Raw genomic sequence first — 22,476 nt, 5'->3', positions numbered from 1 at the left:
AAGGCTGGATGCCAGGGGTCTTGCATAGTAGTGCTCTCTCTCCAAACTTCCTCCATTAGTAAAACGGGAAAAAATTATATATCCTTATTATATTGCTGGTTTTGTTTCTGCCTCAGGAAGTAATTTTTCCTAGTATTAAACTTCTTGTGGTTTTCCTGAAACGTGATTCACATGGACTAAAACATCTGATGAAAAATGGATGCTGATGCAAGACTTTGCCTTTAATTTATCCGGGCAACCCTACATCTTACAGAGCATTTGCTTCAGCCTCAGCCAATCTTGAAAAATCCCAGCAGAGGAACTTTCTTCAAGACTCTATCTACTCATTGCATTTCGAGTCACAGGCTTCTGCAGGCAGTTACAGACTGAGCAGACTGAACACAACCTGAAAATTATCTTTAAGCCTAGAACGCTCCTTCAATTCCTTGTCTGCCCAAACATCCAAAGATTTGGACAAGCACATGAAAATTATTCTCAGGTTATTTTAGCTGGTCTCTAGTTATTTTTCTTTAAAGGAAGTCCTGAAATTACTCTTAAAACTTGTATTGGATTATTTTTTTAAAACAATTATTCTGGGTGTAATTTTCTTCTTTATAAAGAAGGTCCAGACAAAAACAAAATAGCCATGAGAGTATTTACAACAAAAGTCTTTAGCCACTTTTAAAAAACTTTAAAAAAAATCCCACCTTAGATACTATGTATGTATTTTGTGTTACGTTATAAAAAGAAGTTTGTTTTCTGTAAGGACATGCTGAACTATAGCAGAATTACATCCCTTTATGAATGGTAACGCTTCTCTGGGAGCAATTTTCAGTAGGAATAGGTTCATTTTCTCCAAGTTTAGGCACTGCGTTAGCATCTGAGGGAGGACGAGGGCAATTTTTTGCTGTTGCAGCAAGCATTTGATGAACTTTCGGCAGGTAAACAAGGGATTAACGAACATCAGCCCTGACATCCCCTCAGCTGACATGGATATTAGAAGAAACTAACCACTCCCTGACATTTTAAAATCACCATTTACTAGGCATTCATTCTGAGAGTTAACTCACTGACAGTGAGAATTAAAGAGTAAATGGCCGGCTTGAGCAGTATAACCATCTGATCCCTGTGTTAGCCTCACAATATGCTTAACAGGATTTCCATCTTCTAGTTCCCCCCAATCCAATTGGATACACAGTTCTGGGGTAACACTGTTCTGGGGTAACTGCTTGCAATGGTCGGAGTATGGCCTTTCTAAAAATCAGTATAAATAGGTAACACACCGCATGAGAGCTAGGCAATTGTTAACCTTCTCTCATATTTCTTATTGGAACAGGAAGATTTTAAGTGAATGCATCAAGCATCTTAAAAGCTAACAACAGCTTAGCAGGTTAAATGTGAAATAGGTTTATCAGATCAGCGTAGTGCTCTTCTGGTAATTATGTTTTTACAGCCTGGTTAGGGGATGGTATTGGAGAAGGGCTTGTGATGTCAGAGTGGGTAGGGCTTAGAAGCAGGGATGAGGGCTAATCAAGATAAATTCAATTTGTATTTAAGGTAAAGTCAGCGTTAGTTAAGGCAGTTTTTGACATGTTAATCTTGATGTGTTTTAAAAGCTGCCAATCACATTACTGAGGCAGCTTGAAAGGAAGACATACAGTGAAGGCACATACTCTTGGATGTTCATGGTGTCTTCATTTCACCCAAAACTAAGGTCTTCACAATAGATGTAAGTATACATGAAATAAAATTTAAAAGTGCTAGTTTTTAATGTAAATGGCGATGCAACATCTGCTAAGCAATACCAAGAGGTGTATGATTTTTCAGTTTTTGATAGGAAAGACTTCTCTCCCGATAGAAGCAGCACAAATCAAAGCAGACTTTTTCACGGTGTTCTTTAAAAGCAGCACCGGGCTGCAGAGAGTAAAGTTAGGAATACGCAGGGAGTGATACAGAAAAAGTAAAAATATGTGATGAACTATGTTCTGATTTGTCAGCAATCTGCTACACGTTTTCTTACGGGCAAATATTCCTGCGTATTCAGGTGGAAACATTGTACTTTTTATGACATAAGCTTGATCATTTTGGAAGCTTTTAAAGGTCTGTTTCACAAATGGAGGATTTTACTTTGGGAAGGCTTGTCATTGCATATTCAGGATATTTCTAGAAAACTCTGGACACAGATTGAGTTGCTTAATGTACATGCACAAATGTTTCACTGGCTTGTCTAAACGTATCAAAAGATTCTTAAAAGCTAACTGGTTAAAGTACAATAGAAAAACCTCAATATTTTACAGATACTTCCCAGAGCAGTGGATTTTCTAAATAAGAGTGCAGTCAGAATTAATCAAGGCTATCATCACACAGATATATTTGGCTGGTTTAGTCTGATGCACCTATAGTAGATTTATGTAATTAAAATATTGCCTGTGAGCCCAGCCATTGCAACAAACCCCAGTGCTAGCAGCTTTGTGGAACACCAATGTATGCAGTATGATATATTTTGTTCCTTACATCTTGTTATTATCTGACTGTGTGGGCAGAATTGACTGTAGACTGAGAAGGGCTTGGGCACTATTACTTTGCCTTCAGAGCTAAAATTTCAAGTTCTTCAGTTACAGAATATGTGACTTTCTGTATCTCCCTGGTGCCCCAGAGATACAGAAAGAGTGAGAGAGAGAGATATAATCCTGACTCAAGTGATTTTATCATGGTCTGATCCTGGAAACCAGAGCTGGAAATGTTCGGTCTGCTCAAGATACTGATTTCTGAGTCTGTTTACAGGAACAGGTGCGCAATTTCACATGTTAATCTCACAAGGGGAAAGAGTTTGTATTAAAACTTGGCTTCATATATGAGTTTGGAAAATAACAGTGGTTTTTGCATCTGATATCAGTGACTGACATATATTTTAACATATCTGCAAATATTTTTTAGGATGAGTGTGTGCTGCCTTTTGCTTTGTAATAAAGCAAGATAACCTGAAATGATTAATGACAAAAACCCGCACCATCTTGTTTTACTTTAATGGTGTAAGACACATCAAATGCAGTTCTCTGTTTTATGAGAGGATTTTGGGAAGTCCAAGGGATACTGCTGCAATATTTAATACCCTAATTGAAGAGGGAAGGTACTGAGGATTCAGTACAAGTTTTCTGGATTCAAACTCACAGTTAGCCAATGAAATTAGAGAGTTGTTAAATAAAAATAGTTTTAAACAGCCCTTCTAAAACCTCTTTCCACTACTGGATTTCTTTTGGCACTGGGAGTGTTGTCATTTGCACTAGTATTTCATGTTAAAGTGAGACACAAATCCCACTAAAATCCAACTGCATTTCATTTGGAAATACCAGCCTTGCTCTCCAATCGTCAGAAAGCTTTTCATCCGAAGACTTCAATTTCCAGTATTTAAAAAATAAACAATAAAAAAACTTTTTTATGCTGTAGAAGTAAAAATGACTAAAAAGTAGAAAATACAGAGTTTAGTTTCCCTTTAACTGATCCCACTTGTGCCACATCTTGCAATCTTTAGGCTTCTGAAAGAATCAAAGCCAAGAGGATAATGTTTCAAATGTCATCCCTAATTATGAAATAAATCCACAAGGAAAACAAATGACATCATGCTTGTATCTCAGCGTATATAACTGATGTAATAGAGAGACGTGTCCTTTGTAAACAGCTTCTCCATGCGCCAGTTTGTCAGGATACGGGGGGTGTACAATGTTACACACACATGTGTGCACACACACACTTGCTCTGCTATGACCACTGTTTTCATTAGTTCTTGATTAGTTATTTTACTCAGTTTTTGAAAAAGCATAGTTAAAGAACTCAGCACCCAAAGGCTCCAGCTGGGATCATGCTGCTACAAATACGAATCAATAATATTAGCACTGTGGTTCTGCAGAAACCGTTCCTGTGGTTACGACGCCGAGCTGAGACGGAGAAGTGCTAAGCACAATTCACACCTCAGCCGCTTACTGTCCTGTATCTCCATGCCTCCAAGGCCGTATCAAAACAGCAGGACTGCTTCTTTCTCCTCCACCATCTGTCTGTCTCACCTAGTAGGCTTTGAGAGCCCTTGCTGTGTGTTTGTGCTCAGCACAGTGCATCTCCACCTTTGGTTTTAGTCAACACATTAAGCTGACTGCTGCCTTAGCAGCACAAAGGAATAACAGCTTCCCTGTGCCCCCGGCCATTCCAGTGGGACAAGATGAATGAACTCCTATTATGAGCCTAACTTAGTTCCTGGAGGATTGAATTTGCCAATACTAGGCCTTAATTTCTTCCCGAGACCAGTATGCTTAAAAGAAATACGAGTGACTTGCTGCTTGCAATCTTAACAATTAGATATCTCAAAAATGGTGAAATACCCATGTCTTCACTTCAGTGCTAAGGCATGCAACACAAACACTACTGGCTGACACATGCAGTATAAATATATTTATTTTCCTATCTTTAGGGAATGTATCGTTCTCAATCCAGTTTTAGGATTACACTCTAATCTCAGTCTCTGAGCAGTCTGTGCCCACGTATCTAGGATTAGAATATAGCCCTACAGCCTCTCCAATGGTACCTCACCCCAATTAAGAAGACATATTTCATGCTCCAGTATGACATAATGTTGGTAAAATTGCTTTCTTTCTTTCCAAAAGTCATTTATTTTGCTGACTGTGGGTTCTTGGATAAGTACAGTCTCTAGTTTTATGACCCTTGGCAGAGGTTTAGGGAAAGAACCCTTGATACAGCAGTTAATAACATTAAAGTATTAATAATATTGGAATATTTATATATTTTTAAAAACAGCATCTGATTTCTCAAGTAATCAGGAGAGGTTTTTCTAAAAAGGGGGCCAATGGGAACGAAAACGAGACTACGCATGAGTTTCTTCATCTATTTCACTCATAAGCATGTATACATGTTTATATTACATGTTTAGCTGATTTCTCTGACACAGATTTACCTCAGCATTCTAAACAATACTCAGCTTCTCCCAGACAATCTGTGGATCCACTGCAAAGGCACACTGAACATTGCTTTAAAAAAATGCTAAATCTATGTGTTTGAGATAAATAAAAGCAGTATTAGTTAATGAAAGTCTCTAACAACTCTACATTATACGTAAGACCATACTGTATTTTGCCAATGCAATTAATAATACAGACACAGAGACCGCTTTAGACGTTTTGAAGCTGCGCATAGCATGATTAGATTTGCAAATGCTTCTGGTTCATGAAGTTCGTGTCTTGCCACTTCTCATCTAATAAATTGAGACAGAATTAGTACTGGGTGAGTGGTTCTGCCTGCTGCCAAGAAGGGTTTGCTAAGGGTAAGACTCTAAAGGTGGAGATTAACTTGTCTTCATCCCTGTAATGTGCTGTACAGCCAGGATTTGTGCAATAGGATCAGAGAAGAGCCATATATGAATGTAACACTGGACAGCTGGTGTGTATGAATTTATATGAACCCTGATGCAAGATTCTGAGCTGCTCTCAAATCCCAGCTAATATATGTATCAGAGGTAGACTTTCCCTGTTCCCTCAGAGATCTTTTTTGGCTGATGTTGGTTTCTAATACACCAGCTGTTATGAAAATAGTATGAACCTTAAGTACCCTAAATTTGACCTGCAAGGCAGAACCCCACCTAAATAACCAAAAAAGGTGGTTTTCCAAATGGAATAACATAGATTAGTCAAGTTCAGTATCTCCTCCTGACACAGTTACATACAAGTCTTTATATTAGGTTATTAAACTGTTTATCCTACCTGATCAATGCAATACCTCCCTGAACAGGAAATTCAGGGAAACAAACATATACATACATAATGTGTCCTTTAAGCTAAATTTAAACTGTACTGATATTCTGACATTCATCTTGGGAAAGTAGATTAGAATTCTGATGGAAATAACATCTCAACATTTTTACCATAAATACCAGAGTTATTTTTATGTATCTAAGAAGAAATCTAAGGTAAGTTAGCTAGGAGTGACTGGCACACCAATGAAAAAAACCAGAATGACTTCATGAAGCAACTGCGGTGAAAACCTTAAGGAATCAAACCCTCTTTTTAGCTCACGTTGATTCAAAAACTGGGTCAGTGGAAGCAGTAAGCTACAGCTTTAGTGGAGGAAGATGCCAATGAACTTCCAAGTCACATTATTCCATGTTTTTTTCAATACTTTTTCTTTTCCATGTCAAACCAACAGACCACCTAGTCTACCTTTGGAAGGATAAGTTGCTTATGTGATGCTCTGTGAATCTTGGTTACCTAATGGATAAAAATCTATCAGTAAATAGGGATGAACTCCACTGTGGGTACTGCTGTATTCGGTACCCTACATTCAGTGAAAATGTCAGCATTTAAAAGAAAACCTCGCTTTTTAAAAGAAAAATTTTAAGAAAGTCCTTAAATAGTTTCTGCTTCAACTCTGAAAGGAGACTATGTGAGAGACTACCTGTCCACAGACAGTGTAACATACGTCACATCCAACACAAAATCCAGACTGGTTTTGGGAATTGCACAGACTATACAGAGAACACCACAGCACTGGTTTCTAACCACAGTTACTGCCACTTGGTTGTTGATAGATGTCTGTCAGAACAGGCAGGGTATATGGGATCCCATGTGGAGGTGGTAGATTTGGGTCAGAATAGCTGGGTCTTTTCCCAATAGTTTTTCCATGTTTCTACACTTTAAAGTTGTTTCAAATAATTTTAGTCACAGGTGTGATTTTAGAGGGGAGCATAGAAGTTGTAGGGAGGCCTGATAAAGAAAAGCGTCTTTCACTTGTATGTCTCTTTCCCACAAAGGGACAGCTTCCCCAGAATAAAGTGCATTCACAGCTATGATTTTAACAGGGGATTGAAGCATTCTAGCAGTTCCTAAAAAGCAAAAGTACTACAGCTGGTCAGTTATCTGAGAGAAAAAACTTTTCCAATGTTAATACTAGGGTTTTTTTTCTGATTTACTGGAATAAAAATGTTAAAGCCTCCTGTTCTTTCCATTATGTCTATCTGGACCTCTGCGGTTGCTTTGCACCTTCATATTCTCTAGTGAGATGCACAAGGCAAAGGCCAGGCTGTAAGGAGGTTAGCATGGAGTTTAAAACTGCAGCTTTGCTTTCCAGAGTATTTAATACACAGCTACTCATCTGTGAAAGGAAACCACCTAAAAGGCTCACTGGACCAATATGGTATGGCAAATACCATCAACCCAGTTGCCATCTTTTTTTTTGAGCTGCTGTAAAGTTTAGTTCAGCACTAAATCGCTTTAGTACTGAGCTTTAAAATGCTTTAGCAGCTCAGAAGCACTTTGGCAGCTCAAATGCTCTTCATGAAGCACCAGGCATCCTAAACCGCTTTAAGTCTAAAGCATCCTAAAAAAAAAAGGCAAATGGAAACACGTCCAGCGGCACATGTTCAGATACACATGTCAAGAACAAAAGGACATGGTGCTGTTCCTGGATTCGACAGGCTTGTCTGCTTCCAGGAAGACCTGAATCTTGGCCAACACACAATCTAGCATTTACAACATTTACAAATATAAAGAACTTTGTTTTGAGGGAACACCAAGTGTTTGTGTAAGTATAGCTTTGGTCCAAGTATAGCCTCCACTCTCAGCCTTAATGGCTGAAATGACTAACTTGCCTACGCTTTGGAAAACTAATTCTGAGGCTGAAACCAAGTATTTTCACTATACCAAAGAAATGGTAAATTCCTGAATCATGTGAGTTAGATTGGTAGCTTTCCCTTAAAACTTTCTGTAACTCTTCAATAGGTCAATGGCAATAAAAGGAGTTATAATGATTTCTCTAATTTATAAATGTTTTGAGTAACAAAATATAGGATTTGGCTTCCATCACATTTTGGATAATGAACAGTTTTTAAAGTTTGGTTCTGTTTTGGAGAAGGACTGGCTGCGAAAAGGGGAATTTTAGTTGTTCCCACTTACTATTTCTAAGGAATTTCTGTATCCTAGGCAGCTGGTTTAAAGGTAAATAAAGCACTTGGCAATTGGAGCTGTCTTGTACTCGTAACTATGCTAACTTCTCAAGCTGCGTTTGATCTCACTGATACTTGTGCAACACCACTGCCTTTGCAGTGGTCACATACGCACAGCTGGTCCCACAGTTGGGTTTTATCATGCCAACACCGTTAATCACAGGCATTGACTTTGTAAGGCTAGAAGCAGGGGCAATGTAGTATAAAAATGAAAACGTATTTTGGCCTGCAAAGTAAGCAAGTTTGGCATAAATGTGAAAAAACATGAGAAAGACCTCAGCAAAAGGTAGCTAGAGTTCTCAGAGAAAGCTGGCATTTTAACATAATAGCATTATCACAACATGCTGAAGGCAAATTGACAAGTAAGCCATAACAAGTCAAACCGTCCAAAGCTGTGGCCATTTGTGCTTCACAGATCACATCTTTGTGGAGTGATTGTTAACATGAACTCAGCAGTTGTCAGCACTCAGCTGAAATGGAAGGTAGCTGCCATCAGGGAATATGTCAGCCATGGCTTCCCTGCCACGGGATTCACCTCCCCAGTGAGAGCCAGCAGAGAGGAATCTGCTGCCCTTCACAGCAGTCAGTCTCCTGTTTCTTAGGTCTTGTTTCTCAATGATTCCCGTGTGCTGGATTTCTTGGGAAGGTTCGGAAAGGTGTAATTCACTTGAGCTCTCTCTGACTTTAGTAGATTCTCTGTACTTCTCTCTTTGTATTGCTGAGGTGTTCCTCACTCTTATCTATATCAAATACCAGCTGAACTCTCTACAGGATGAGAACACTTAAGGGTTACATCTTCCATCTTTCAGAAGAGAGAAAGAATACATTTTGTCAGAGCTAATGGGGAAGAAAATGCAACTCCTTAACTTCAACTCACTTAAAAAAAAAATTCATTCATTTGCTGTGCAAATCTAGTTTGAAATGAACATACAGATACCCTTGCTGCCTTTAAGCTAGGCTGCTCCCTCTGCCAACTCCTCAATTTAAAGCCTCCCACACAGGATAGCTTTCCAAGATCCAGACTGTGGGTTACAGGACTAATTTCCTTTATGACCTACCTGCACAAATAATCCTGCTGTAGATCATTCCCCCAAAATCCTGAGCAGGGCATACTGCAGTTACTCATTCCTCTGGTATCAGATCATTTGTAATCTAGTCACCTGCTTCTTTGGACAGACTTAGAAATGCTGACGCAATCCACCTCAGTGACACTACAGCTATTCAACTATGCATTTGTAGCATATTAGTTTTTAGCCTAGATTTCTATTCTTCATCTGGCTTCGTTTACCTGTACATATATGGATAATTAATCTGAGCCTAGCTGGTTTAATCACTGTTTTCATCACTACAAAGCATGTTCTTTTACTTTTTTTACCTCATTTGGCAGTCCTAAGGGGCTGATGTCATTTGGAACAGCTTATTTCTACCATTTCTCTCCATCTGTTTAACTTAGTTTACAGTAGACAGGGGTCCAAACTATTACAATTCCCAAGTTAAACCAAAGATACCTGCTTTCCTGAGTATGAAGCCCATGTCACTGTTCTCAGGGCCGCTGTGATACACCAGGGGCTGCAGGAAAGACTTTGGCTTAATTACATCCTTCCAAGCAGCTGATGTTTCCCAAAATCCTGACTTCCCTTGCATAGTAATACCCAAGGACACTGCACAACCCAGTATAAACAAGGGCAACATTTGCATTGTCCTGAAAACTGTAAGTTTCTATATGGTAACCAATACAATCCACAAGTACTGAAGGGTACAGCTGTGACTGGTAGAAGGACTACCTGCTTATCTGAGAAATAAGTTGTGTAGCCCGCTCTGTTTCTTACATTGCTGAATGCCTTATTCTTTTCTTTGGGCCTGCCGATTCAGTTCCTCACAATAGAAAAGTTGTTGCTATCTCCTTGCAGCATGACTCCACGAGATCACATGAGAAAAATGTCTATCCTGGGGGAACAAGGAACACTAGAAGAAAAGCACTTATACCGATTAGCAAGTGGCATGGCAGCAGGAGGTAAGCAGGAAGAAACCTAACTGTGCATTTCATTATAGGATTGCTAATACCTGCACAAGGTACATGAAACAGCAACAGGTTTAACATTTTTAAAGGGTATCTCAAATTTGTCTTAGGAGTAACTGGAGAAACATTTCTCTTAAGGTAATTAAAAGTTAACATGGGGGATTCTTGGCATTCGGAATTTGACCAAGAGATGTTAAGCATCTGGGGAGTCAAGGTCACACAGGAACTCAGCAACAAAAGCCACAGCTGGGCATTATGATGTTCTGGCTCACCACTGCAGGCTCTTCATTCTAGAGCTGCTGCCTCACGACAAGGCAGGCTCCAGCTAATAAGATTTTTCTAAAAATAAAACTGTATTAGAAATGAAAACTCTCAAGCAGAGAACCTAACATTCATGGCTATTCTCTTCTGTTTAACAGGGATATATGAATTATTGTTGATTGTAAATTGCCCTTTGGTATCCTTGACTGTGCAAATCCTGTTTATTTTTGCTGCAGTTTGTATAAAACCACATTATTTAAACAACACGGCTAAGGTGGCAGTAGAAAATTCTTCTTTTTTAGTTGCTTCTGTTAAAAAAAAGCGTGATTTGCTAACTCACACTAAAATGCTGGCACTTGAGGGAAAAAAACCCTATTTTTTCTGGTAAAGTTAGAAAGTGATTCTCTCTGTGGTGTAATTTACTACATTGACAACAGAACTGTATATGCTTTGTGTCAGAACTGCGGCAGCGGCAAGAGATGCTAATGAGAAATCAGTTGATGGCAGTAAACCCTCAGCTAATGGGGGCAGGCCAGCAGAGAATGCAGGCGATTCCCTCCCAGTTTGAGCCTCGACTGGTAGACAGGTATTTTGCACTGTTTCTCTATTGTAACACTGTAGTTAAAGCATAACTGTGCACATGCTGTACCTGAGTATATAAAGATCTTAGATTATTCTTAAATAAACAATGTCCTTTGCATACCTGAATGTATTTTCTCCCTCTCAGGGATCTGTTACCTTCAACTGAAATGATGGCATCAGCTGACCCAAGACAAATCCATATAGCGTCCCACCTTGGGCCCACAGTCCCACAGCACGCAAACATGCCGAACATTTTGTCCAGCCGCATTTACCCGGGCCCAGGTAATGAAGCATTGCCTGCATCCTGAAAAGCGATAGCATGTAAACAAGAAAGCAGACTGCACCTACTAGTTTTTCATAGGTTTATCAGTAGCATCAATAATGGTTTATTTTCTTTGGAAAAACAGTCTCACTAAAAGGAGGCAGTCTGCCTACAGGGATTCTAAACTATGCCAGCTTAAATCTAAACACATCCATTTTAGCTTTGTTAAATACGCTGTTTTCAAAATCATTTGCATGTTGGTGTTCTCTCTTTTTCCTTTTGTATTTTCCAAGCATTTTCACACCTTAACAGAAGGCTGTAGCTAAACAAGTGAGTCCAATCAACAACACTTTTTTCTACATTTAACTCTTGCTCATGTATGAGCATTGGCTGTTTTAAAAGACTATTGATCATATTCCTTAATTATAATATCACATGCCAATTTACTCATGTAGGGCAACTACAAGTCCTTTTAACAAAGGCTTAAAATTACAGGGCGCAGCTCTAAGGAGAAGGCTGGACGTCACAGCATGGCATTACAGCTGTGGCATGCATGTCATGCTGCATAGAAATTTACATATCACTGTAAACAAAGAGGTCATGTCTTAAGGCTCCTTTGAGATGAGTGAATAAATTCTCAATGCCACATAGATCTACAAACAGGAATTTCTGGCTGCAGCTTTTTTCCCCCCTAATGGGAATCTCTTATTTGAGATGTACTCAGGAGGAAGCGTCATTTAAAATTACATGGCATCTAGGCTGAAAACAGTCTTGAAGGAGCAGGTTTGCTTTGCTTAACCATTGATTGTTATTTTCTGAGCAGCTACATGTACTTCAAAGACATAAGTCACCAAATAAAACCACCCGGCTGTCTCCTGCCTTTATGGATAATGGCAGGTATACGTACCTACAGACCTGATCCTGCAAACACCTAGGCTTCATATTTCCACCTCATATTCCCACCAAAACAAGGAACACAAATAGGAAAAACTTGAAGTCATATCAGCTTCCTGGCAAAGCACATAGGTCAAGTCTTAAAAAGCTTTTTAAAGTATCTCTGCATTGCTTTGGGGTTTGGGTATTTGCTTGAGGAAACAAGTGAATTTTAAATATTCTTTTTCCCTTCGCTTTAAGGCTATAGCTTTCTGCAACCAGAATCCATGGAAGCTGTGGCCAGAAGACAGGAATTGGTTCAAAAGCAAAACATTGCCAGGTAATCAACAGCAAACTTTGCCCTGAGGTACATGCCAGGATTAGGGCAGCAGAGGCAGATGGAAGTGATTAAGTCACAGACTTTTTGTGGGGGTTTTATTTACAGTGACTGAGACACTTTTTCAAATCCCCCAGAGAAGCAGAGGGTCCTCAATTATCTCTGTAAATCTGAAGCTACTGAACTTTCTGCTTGCCCCTATTCTACTTTTAGCCTTAAAATAATATAATGAAACAAACAAGCCACAAACTTCAGCCCCAGCCTTTGAACTCTGGATCCAAACACCCTGAAGTTACAAAAAGTCAGAAGTAAATTTAAGCTTTACAGCTGTGTGCTATCACACACAACATTTTACGCCTCTGCAGCTGGGCCCTTGGGATGATTAGCTGTATCTCCACCCTACCAGGGTGGACAGCTTTCCCAGTTTAATCGAATAGTCTGAACATCAGGGTGACTATGGAGAGTCCATAGCACACTCATTTCAGTGTAAGTAGTAGCTGGTTAAACAGGGACCAGTGCCCCCTCACAGCCACACCATTTCCATAGAGGAACTCTAACTTCAACCATGCCTGCACTGGGCTCCAACACAGTAAGACTAAGAGCAAAGAACAGATAAATTCTAAGTAAGCATCTCAAGAGAATTATGACAGAAGCATTTTGAGCTCTTCAGTCAGCAAAGCTTGATTACTGAACTCCTCCAAGCACAAGATTTGCATCAGCAATGCATTTCGTATAGCTCCTGCCACAGGCAAAAACCCTGAGGAAAAACAAGTAAAAGAGCTAGCAGCAAGCAGAACCAGCACATATCCCCTCAGCCGCAACAGAACTAGTCCTGCCTGGTCAGGCTTTTCCCCTCAGCCCACCAAACCTAGGAAAACCCCAATATAAAAGAGTTCAGCCTAAATCCACAAGATAACCTTTTGCCCCAGTCTTTTGCTGTCCTGGAAACTCCTGCTTGCTTCACACTGCTTTCTGCAGCACACATCACATTCAGAAATACGCTGCCTCTTTTCACCCTTTATAGAAACCAGGTGTTGGCAATCTCCTACACTTGCTGCAGCTGTCCTGCTGAGCACCCGGGACCAAATCCTAGTTCTCCAAGGGACTCTGTCTCATACCAAAGCTCAGCAGTCCCCCACCTGCTGGTCCTCAGAGGAGCAGACTATCTTATCTGGAGGAGAGGTCAGGAATGTAATGCTCTTTACTGTTTATCTCCACTTCAAAAGCTGGGTGTGAGTCATGACAACTGGGCAAGATGTACAAGGACATTGTACATACACAAAACACTTCCACTGGATCTCTGAAAACAGAAAGTTAATAATTCAGAGGTTGTTGCAAAGATGAAAGAAGGGCAGAGAAAAAGCCCTGAAAGTTACGGAGTAATCAACTAATTCCTCCTCACAGCCATCATCTGAACAAATACCTTTTGCCCAAACTATTTTCCTGACAGTTTTACATTAACGAGAAGTCTCCTGAAAGTCAGACTGTCTCTGACCTCTTATCTTCATTGCAGTGTTAAGAAAGCTATCTTCATGCACTTTAAAGACTTGGTTGCCTTCACAAGCCCTTTTCCAAAGAAGAATGTGGAAGTCCCACTGAGAGCTCCTCAAAGCAAGGGAGGCAGGCTGAACCATTTCTGGTTTGTGTCTGGTAGATTGGCTCACTTCTCCCGCCTCTCAGCACCAGCTGATGCAGCGGAGTCTAGGAGCTACAGCTTTCTGTTTGACCTCTAGTTTGGCTCCAGAGAAAGCTGATTCCAGCAAAGGTTGGTACAATGGAGACACGCTACTCCTTGTACTCTCCATATCTCACTGGTAAGCCCTCCAACCCACCAAGGGCAGGAATCTGGCACAGACCCTGGAGCGTTGGCTTTGTCCACCAGGAGGGAGATCAGTTGGACACAGACCACCAGGGTCTCACCCTTTCACACTCTCAGGAGCCAGGCACTACGGAGAGTCACTCAGGAGACTTACTTATATTAGCTTACTCTGAATGTATGCACAGGTTCCACAGATAATATAATTCTAGCTCTTTATTATTTACAATATCACTGCCATTTTCCAGTTTTCCAGTATAATTTTCTGATTGGTAATGTAAATCACTTATTTTCTTTAGTCTTTGACCCTTATGACCCCAGAGACAATTCTCCAAATCCCAAGTGAGCATAATCAGTATAATAATGCCTGGATTGCCAATATACAAATAACACTTCTTTGTCTGAAATATTACCCAGAGGCATCACATGGAAGATATATTTTCTCTTCCTTTTAGTTTAATATATGTATCTGGCAGCACATTAAATGTAGCCAGGTTTGCCATTCCATCTGCAGTTTGTGACCTCTCACACACAGCAATATAGGGGAGGGAGAAGAAAAGCAGTACTCTTACCTATTCAACTACCTGAGTTTTAACCTGCCACCAAAAAAGGGTGATGAAGGAACTGAGCTGCCCTAACTGCTTGTGCTCTGTGTGTCTCTTAGAATGGAAATGGAGATGAGTGCTATTTTTCAGCAAAAAGAAATGGAGAAAGCTCATCGGAAAGGGCTACTGGGCCTGGAAGCACCCTTCCTTTACCATGGGATCCCAGCTAGTCCCATTGCTTTCCGTGGCAGGCACAGGCTACCTGAAGGCCACCTTCCCAGCGATTTATACGTTCATCGTACCACCCTAGATGAAATTCACGGCAACACTATGCTCATGGCAACCAGCCCATACCCTCCAGTCAGCACTTTGCAAAGGGAGAGGGGACGACGACCAGGGAGAAGAGCTGGAAACCACAAAACTGCAGACTGTAGTGCCAATGGCACAAAGAACCAAGCTGACGACAAACCTACAGACCCTGCTTCAGCTGCAGCAGATGATGAGAAAGAAGACAAGAAAGAAGCAGAGGTGGAGACCCCAAACAAACACGAACAAAGCAAAAACCAGAGTGAGCCATCTGCAGTTGCAAAAAACTGTAAAGAGTTTGAACAAGGCTTGAGAAAAAACTGTGCTACTCATGAAATATCTGCTGAAACCAACAGCTGCAGCAACACAAATGAGAAGGAATCTAATAGCTCCTGTGCTGCTTTTGATGACAAGTACATGTACCCTTCTGCAATCCCATTCTCAGCATTACCATATGGATTTCCAGTACCCAGCAACCCATTGCTACCTTCAGGTTTGTGAAGTCTCTGCATTACAGTTAGAGTGGCATGTTGATATTATTTATTTGTATTGATTTGCTCTCTTATTTATTCCTTCTGTTTTAAGCAAAATTTTAGTATGATAGAGTCATGGCAACTTAATGTAGAATTCATATGCTGCAAATAGTAATAACTTGGTAAATCCAAGTCAGCAAAGGTAAAGAGTGGTTTTCTCTGCATGCAAACTGCTGCCTGCTGGCATAATGGAGGTTTCAGCATCTTAGGTAGCAGTGCTTTTCTTTGCAGGACAATGCAATTGCATAGCAAAAAGGCACAAAGCAGTCTCCTAACCATTTCAATGCTCTGTGCCATGTACTGTATTGCTGTAGGATGTCGTCCTGTGTTTATATCAGTCCCTGGGGACAACACACTTGTCACCCCTAAGCTGTCAAATTAGCAGCACTTTGAAGTTCTCCTCAGTTCTGTTCAGCGTTTTACACCTTCTCCTCTCCTTCTGGTGGTCAGGGGGAAACGTAGCAGCACACAATATACTGATCATAACCCCTCTCTGTGTCAAACAGGACAAGGAATCCTCTTAGAAGCTGCACTCGTTTCAGAACAAACTTATTCCTGAGACTTGACCTCCCCAAGAATCATTGTTTCTTTGGTGTTGCAGCTCTTGTTAAATGCACCAGTGCCAGTAGATGAGCCCTGCAAAACCTTCCATTACCTGAAATGAGAACAGGTTGGGGTGTTTGCCCAGGATCATCTAACAAAGACATACTGTATCGCTGAAAAATATATAATGCACATCAAGTATTCCATTCCTGTCTGCCAAAGGAATTTTAAAATAATCAAAATTTCTGAATGAAATTGTGTGCTACCCTCTCTCTTCTGCCCATAACGTTTCTATGTGTCCTTCTAACTCACAGTAGGCACTACGGGCTAGAAAAGGCTTGATTCTGTTCAATTAGTCAAGTTAAAATAACAGTAAAGTCTAAAGAATCAAAAGCATTGGATAATGTACGCATCAGAGAAAACACTGCAGTATGATTTGTAGGTGGAGTGCCTGGTATGGACAGTGCCAGCAGTGGACAAAAGAAGCCACTAGAAGAAACCCCTCCAGAATCAGCTACTCCTGGCTCTTTGGTGGTTTTGGTGTCTAGGACTCCTGTATCTGTCTGTGGCTAAACACTGCTGTTAATCTATTAGGTTTGGAGACATGTAAAAATTCTCATGTTGACAGTAATTTCCTATTGATTTGCCAGCAAAGTCGTACAACCGTAACATTTGTGTTTCTTCCACAAAGGAGCACATGGCCTGATCCTGAATGGAGAAGACATTTCTTCCATTGAAGACATTCGCAAGTGGACCGTTGATGATGTATACAACTTCATCATTACCCTCCCAGGCTGTTCAGATTATGCCCAGGTGATTATAAACATTCATCACATTTTCAGGTCTTTAGGACCATCTAGATTTCAAGGTCATCAAACAGATGTAAATGCTAGCAATTAACTGGCTGCCACAAAGTTAAAAAAGTATTCACTGTGCTTCAAAATCTGAAGCCACTTGCTTCTTAAAGGGAAAGGCAGTCCATGCTGTGAGAGGTTACCTATGCTTCTGCTGCAACCTGGAGCCATTGGTCATGACACATACCAGGAGGACCAGCAGCAAAACATCAGCATAAGAAAAGCATCTCAATTTTTTCACTTCACATGCCTTGCACAATTTTTATGCAGATTAAAGCAACTTTGCATTTTTAGATATTGGTATAACCCCCCTACTGCCCCAAGCTCTTATAAGTATCATTCTATTTGAAAAATGGAAAGCAAAATTAAAAATGCAAGAAAAGAGGTTGAAATCTTGTATATTCCTGGTAAAGCCTTAATAAAATCAACACTATTCTTTCACTGGTAGCTGGCCGCTCACTTCCTAAGGGGGAAAAAAAAAAAGTAAGTAACCCTCAAACATTACAAAGTTCCCACTTGCCAAGAACAAGTAGAGAAGCTACAGGCAATTGTGCTGATACCCACACACCTGAACAAGGGACTCATGCTGCAGTTAGGAGAGAACTATGAAGAAGTAACACTAACATTATTATTTCCTCCTTTTCTTGTCTATGCCTCAGGATTAAGCATAAAAAATAACCAGGATTAAGCATAAAAAATAACAAGTGAAGTTTGTTTTAGCACACTGTGATATGTTCTATTGTTTCATAAGATATTTAAAGACCATGCTATTGATGGAGAAACCCTCCCACTGCTAACAGAGGAACATCTCCTGGATACAATGGGAATAAAACTTGGACCAGCATTAAAAATCCGCTCTCAGGTATGATCATTAAATGTCTGCCAAAATGGCAAGTCACAAAGATGTGAAAGAGTCAGGAGCTAACAGGATGAATTTTCACAGACTGAAACACCTTTTTTCTCACTGAGAAGGTAACTACCACAATATTAGGAGAAAAGAGATTACTCCAGCTTTCGCTTCTCTGAATGTTACAACAGTATGTAGGGAGACACTAAGGGGAGGCTCGGACTGACAGTTTGAGAGACACTTGAAGTGGAGACAGGATACAACACTGGAGACTAGGCTGAGGTTGGAAATGGGACAGACATGTTTGACAAACTCAGTTTCACTCTGCTTTTCCCTTCCCAGCTGGTAAGAACTGCTCTGATACATACTTGCTTTTGCTCCAACCTGGCTTTTAAAACATAAAGTAGAGGTTTCTACATCCTTTCTGGGAATATAATCTCATACGTTTCACAGACAGGCTGTCCCTCTATGTTTAAAGTTTTCTGCTCTCAATTTCATCAAGTAATATCAACTCTCTGTGTGTTTCTTTGTTGCCTGGTTCTCTTCCTTGCCTTTAACCCCTTGCTCTCTCTCACTCTTCTCTCATAAAACCACCTTCCCTGCTCCTGGCTGGCAGTTTGCCTCCCCTGTGTCCCTTGGGTGCCTCAGCACCCGGAGAGCAAGAGGAGCCTGCTGTCAGGCCCAGCAGACGGGGCTGTTTCCCCAGCTAAGCATTGCCAAGCTCCTTCCACAAGAACGTGGGCCTAGAAAAACATGAGAGGGGGAGAATGGAAGAGTTTTTTTTTCACTTTGCTGACCACTGATAACCCTTCGAGATGGCTGGGATCTCCTGGATGTCCCTGGCATTGCTTACACGACAGTCAGCCTTGGTGTTTAATAGCTTTAACACTATCTCAAGAAGCAATTGCTGCAATTGTGTTTTTGTCTTTAAAGGTGTCTCGACGTCTGGGCAATGTGTTTTATATGATGAACCTTCCTCTGTCCATGCCCCTGCCTCCTGCCGCAGGCAAACCCCCAGAGCAGCCCTCCGACATAGCCTCCCCTCTTCACTGCAACAGCAGTGGCGATACGCTGGATAGCCCCTGCTCTCAGGACCCAGAAACTTCAAAAGCAGTGGAACAGATCGTTTCAGAAAGCAGGGAAAATCCATGTGACACAGCTGGATCTCAGGCTGACTTCCAGATGATCACTTTTCAGAAAAGTTGAGCTGAGTCCAGGACATAAAATGTCTTTAATAATACAGGAACCTCTAGTTACAAAGTGTTCAAGAAGATAGCTACAGTCTGAAACCTCTGTATGACTGTGGCTGAATGAAGTAAGCTGCAAACGCAGCATGAGGAAGTACGGTATCTGAAAAGCATCTAAAAAATGCAACTACAAGTTAGTGCAATTACTTTCAAGTGCAATTCATTGAAAAGAATACCAGTACAGTTAACAGGTAAATTTAATTTTTCATTAAAGCCCAGCGTGTTCACTGAAATATGTCAGAGACTCAGAGTGCGCTGTCTGTCTTACAGTGTGTTCCTGCTGAGAAACTACAAGGAAAAGTTACAGCTTCCACACATAGCTGACTTCTGCTTCTGTCAAACAAAATTTATACAGAAAATTTACATGGAATTCTGTGAGAGAGTATGGAATTGCCTGCAGAATATACGAAAATATACCCTGACCCAGCAAATTGAGTTAATTCCGTTGCTGTTCTAGAACTACCCCTTTCTAAGTGCCTGGGAAGGGTATACAGTGTATAGATGAGATCTGCAGATTAAACCCTGAACATGAAAATACCATGTGTAACAGCGATTTTAATTATTTCGAGGCATTCTTATCAACAGGGTTTGAATTCGCTCTGCGTGATTGCACAGCTGAGCTGAGCCGAGCTGAGGGCAGGAGGCAGCATCAGCAGACTCTGCCACGAAGACCAGTCACTGGGGCAGCAACGTTCCTGCAAGCAGCAGTTTTATAGCCACCCGGCTCCTGCCAGCCTCTGCCGCAGCACCCCTCCCCTCAGCTCACCTGGGCAAGCCATGGAAAGCCCTTCACTCAGCAGCACGTTCAATGTTCTTCAGTTTGGACGAGGCCATCAATTTTAGCCTGAAATGTCCCTTTTCTCTGCAAAAATATTGTCTCTCCTCACTTCTGCTACTGCTGATACATAACCTCACAGCAAACAAGAACCACAAAATAGAGCTTTTAGCTAGGGATAAATCCCCAGCATTTTATTATGATTGCTGTGTGAATTACCTTTGTTCCCTCTTTAGGGGTTTGGCCACACGCCAGTCTTCTGCTTAGGCTTTGGAAGTCAGTACACTACAGTGCCATCTCCTACTCTCCTCCTTGCAAGAACACTTCCTTACTCCAATGGACACACAAATAGTTTTGATAAAATTGATTTCTGTAAATTGAGGATTGATAGATGTGGATCTGCTCTATTTTGCTACTTTAGATTCCCTCCCCTTAGTTTAGCTGTGTGGCCTCAGATACTTAAAAACCAAGAGGTACACTGCTGTCTGAACAGTGAGTGACTGAACACAGGGGGAGAGGGAGTATTCCCCTATTTTAGACTGTAAGCACCTGTTCTTTAGCCTGAGATAAATTATTTTATATCTTTGGTATATTTGTGCACTAGATAATATGTGCTTAGACGTTTTCAACAGCAACTTAAGTAGTTCACCTTACTATACTGCCCAAACTTTGCAGCCTTGAGAAGAAGGGCAAATATCTATGATATTCCTTTCTGACCTTTACATCTGTGATCTGGTGAAATAACAGGAGTTTTGCCCAAGATTATGTTTTATGCATCACCTGTGGTTTTTTCATATATGGAACTGTTTACTGAATACTCACTAGTGTTCAAAACAAGCAAAATTAAAACCCAATGCTAGAAAGTTTAAATATAACTCCATAAGACTCTTTAAAAGATGTACAACAGCAATATTAATCTTGTACTGGCAATTAGTTTGCTGTTCACTTTTTCTCAATTAATTTCAAAAAGTGTTAACCTCTGTTCTCTTAATTAACTTTTCTACATTTTTTCATGGCTTTAAAACTTAGTAAGGCAGCTTGGAGAGTTTCATGTTGAATCTGGTAATGTGAATGTTTACTTTTTCAGATTTTGGGTGAAATACAATTGTCGATGTAAAAAAACCATATTCTGTTTGAAACACTTTTACCTGTTATTTTCACGTGTAACATTTCGGATTAATTACACCAGAAAAAACTGTTTTACAGTAGATTTAACTATTGTGATTTTATGTAGATTGTTCATATATCATGAGGGAAAAAGAAAATATTTTTATATAGTAAAAGTGTTCATTAAAATAAAAAAAAACGAGGACACCAATTCTGGTTAGCAACTGAAACAATTTCTAACTTTTTTTTTTTGTACAATTGACGATCATGTTGACAATGCCACTTATGTAATTAAACCCAGTTGCTGAATTGGCTCTCAAATGGCATCCTACCTCCTCATTGCATGAAATGTTTGACTTAATCCACATGAGACCTTCTCCACCCTAGAAGAGGAATCTCTGATACTTTTCCAGGTCAATGAGGCCACGAGATGTCGCTGCAAAGCTATGGGAGGTTATCTACCAAACCTCCAAAGTGAAATGCTGCACACCTGAAGTACAGGAGGCCTGTTAAGAGCAAGAGTATGAAAACTGAAACTTGTTTTTCTCAAGTAACAGCAGAAGAGCTTGACATGAAATCCCATACAATAGGGAAGAAAGATTGAATTCTGGTTCCGAAGAGTGTGACTGTTCTTGTAAATGGCTCAGACGTGAACAACGCCGAAAGCAGAGAAAGCTCGGATGCAAACTTTGCAGACTGGTACTACTTCTGCAATTAAAAAAACCATATGCTACTTTGCACATACTGGACTATTCTTCCCAAAATGACAAAAAGGATGACTTCATGGCTTCCTGTACTGGGGGAGAGATGTGCCAGAGCAGCCAAAACGCAATAAGGCCTGGACTGCATACAGCATAGAGTGAAATAGGAAGGGAAGGGATTTACCCAAACAGACAAAACCGATTCTCTTTCTAATGAAGGAAATACCACTGGTAATGAATGTTTCCTCTCCTACAAATGTTTCACAGAGAATGAAAAAAAAATAAAAGGTAAAAATTTTAAAAAGACATAGAATCAGTAGACAGACCCATATTTTCAGATCTCGATGGTTTTCAGAAATTATGTATACATTGAGGCCATACTGATTCTCAGCAGCTACGTGTTCTTTTGACTTTTAATGCTTATTCCAGCTGCAAAGGGGAGTAGCTAGCAATCACAAGCACGTAAGAAAGCTGGCAGAACTGTGCTACTGAATGACTTTCTGGTATCTATGCCACCACTGCATTCATTTTTTCTGCTATGCTACTAAAATCACAATGAGATGCAGATGATGTATTTTAATATATGTGGCATCATTATAAACGTTTCACTTAACATCCATTGCTGTGTTAGTCTGTAATAGTGATACAGTTAATGAAGAAGAGAATGTTTTTTTATGAGACATTGTGAAGTATCTGATTTTCCCTTTATCTACATTAAAGGTGTAGACTCCTAGGGACAGGGACTTTCATTTCTTGTTTTTATAGGGCCAAGGTTAAAGACCAGATAAATAAAAAAGCATAGCAAACATGTAACAAAATGGTTCTGTACTATAACTGATTTAGGGAAGTCCTGAAAAGGAAGAAATGGCTTGTCCTTCCTACCACA

At 40.3% G+C, this 22,476-nt stretch overlaps 2 protein-coding genes across 3 annotated transcripts in view; one reads left to right on the top strand and one right to left on the bottom strand.

Annotated features, from left to right (window-relative positions):
* The window catches only part of LRRC31 (leucine rich repeat containing 31), a 32,972-nt gene extending 20,942 nt beyond the window's left edge, over positions 1-12,030 (bottom strand). Inside the window, exon 1 of the mRNA XM_075098513.1 lies at positions 12,014-12,030. The gene's annotated coding sequence lies outside the window, so the exon portion shown is untranslated. The remainder of the gene's footprint in view (positions 1-12,013) is intronic.
* On the top strand, positions 1,542-22,476 carry SAMD7 (sterile alpha motif domain containing 7). 2 transcript variants are annotated; one of them, XR_012661465.1, is made up of 10 exons: positions 1,542-1,708; positions 9,892-9,995; positions 10,722-10,848; positions 10,990-11,126; positions 12,241-12,319; positions 14,797-15,476; positions 16,751-16,872; positions 17,665-17,775; positions 18,694-19,198; positions 19,278-22,476. XR_012661465.1 is itself a non-coding variant. In XM_075098516.1 (9 exons), exons 2-9 carry the CDS (start codon positions 9,893-9,895, stop codon positions 18,964-18,966), a joined length of 1,632 nt encoding a protein of 543 aa, XP_074954617.1. In that variant the 5' UTR covers positions 1,542-1,708; position 9,892; the 3' UTR covers positions 18,967-22,476. The 2 variants fall into 2 exon arrangements, 1 of the variants encoding a protein (XP_074954617.1); XM_075098516.1 differs by having other exon boundaries at positions 18,694-22,476.

This window comes from Phalacrocorax aristotelis, chromosome 7 (assembly GCF_949628215.1).
Source record: "Phalacrocorax aristotelis chromosome 7, bGulAri2.1, whole genome shotgun sequence".
Taxonomy (NCBI): domain Eukaryota; kingdom Metazoa; phylum Chordata; class Aves; order Suliformes; family Phalacrocoracidae; genus Phalacrocorax; species Phalacrocorax aristotelis.
The sequence above is the reverse complement of the archived record's forward strand: the minus strand, read 5'-3'. Positions and strand labels throughout refer to the sequence as shown.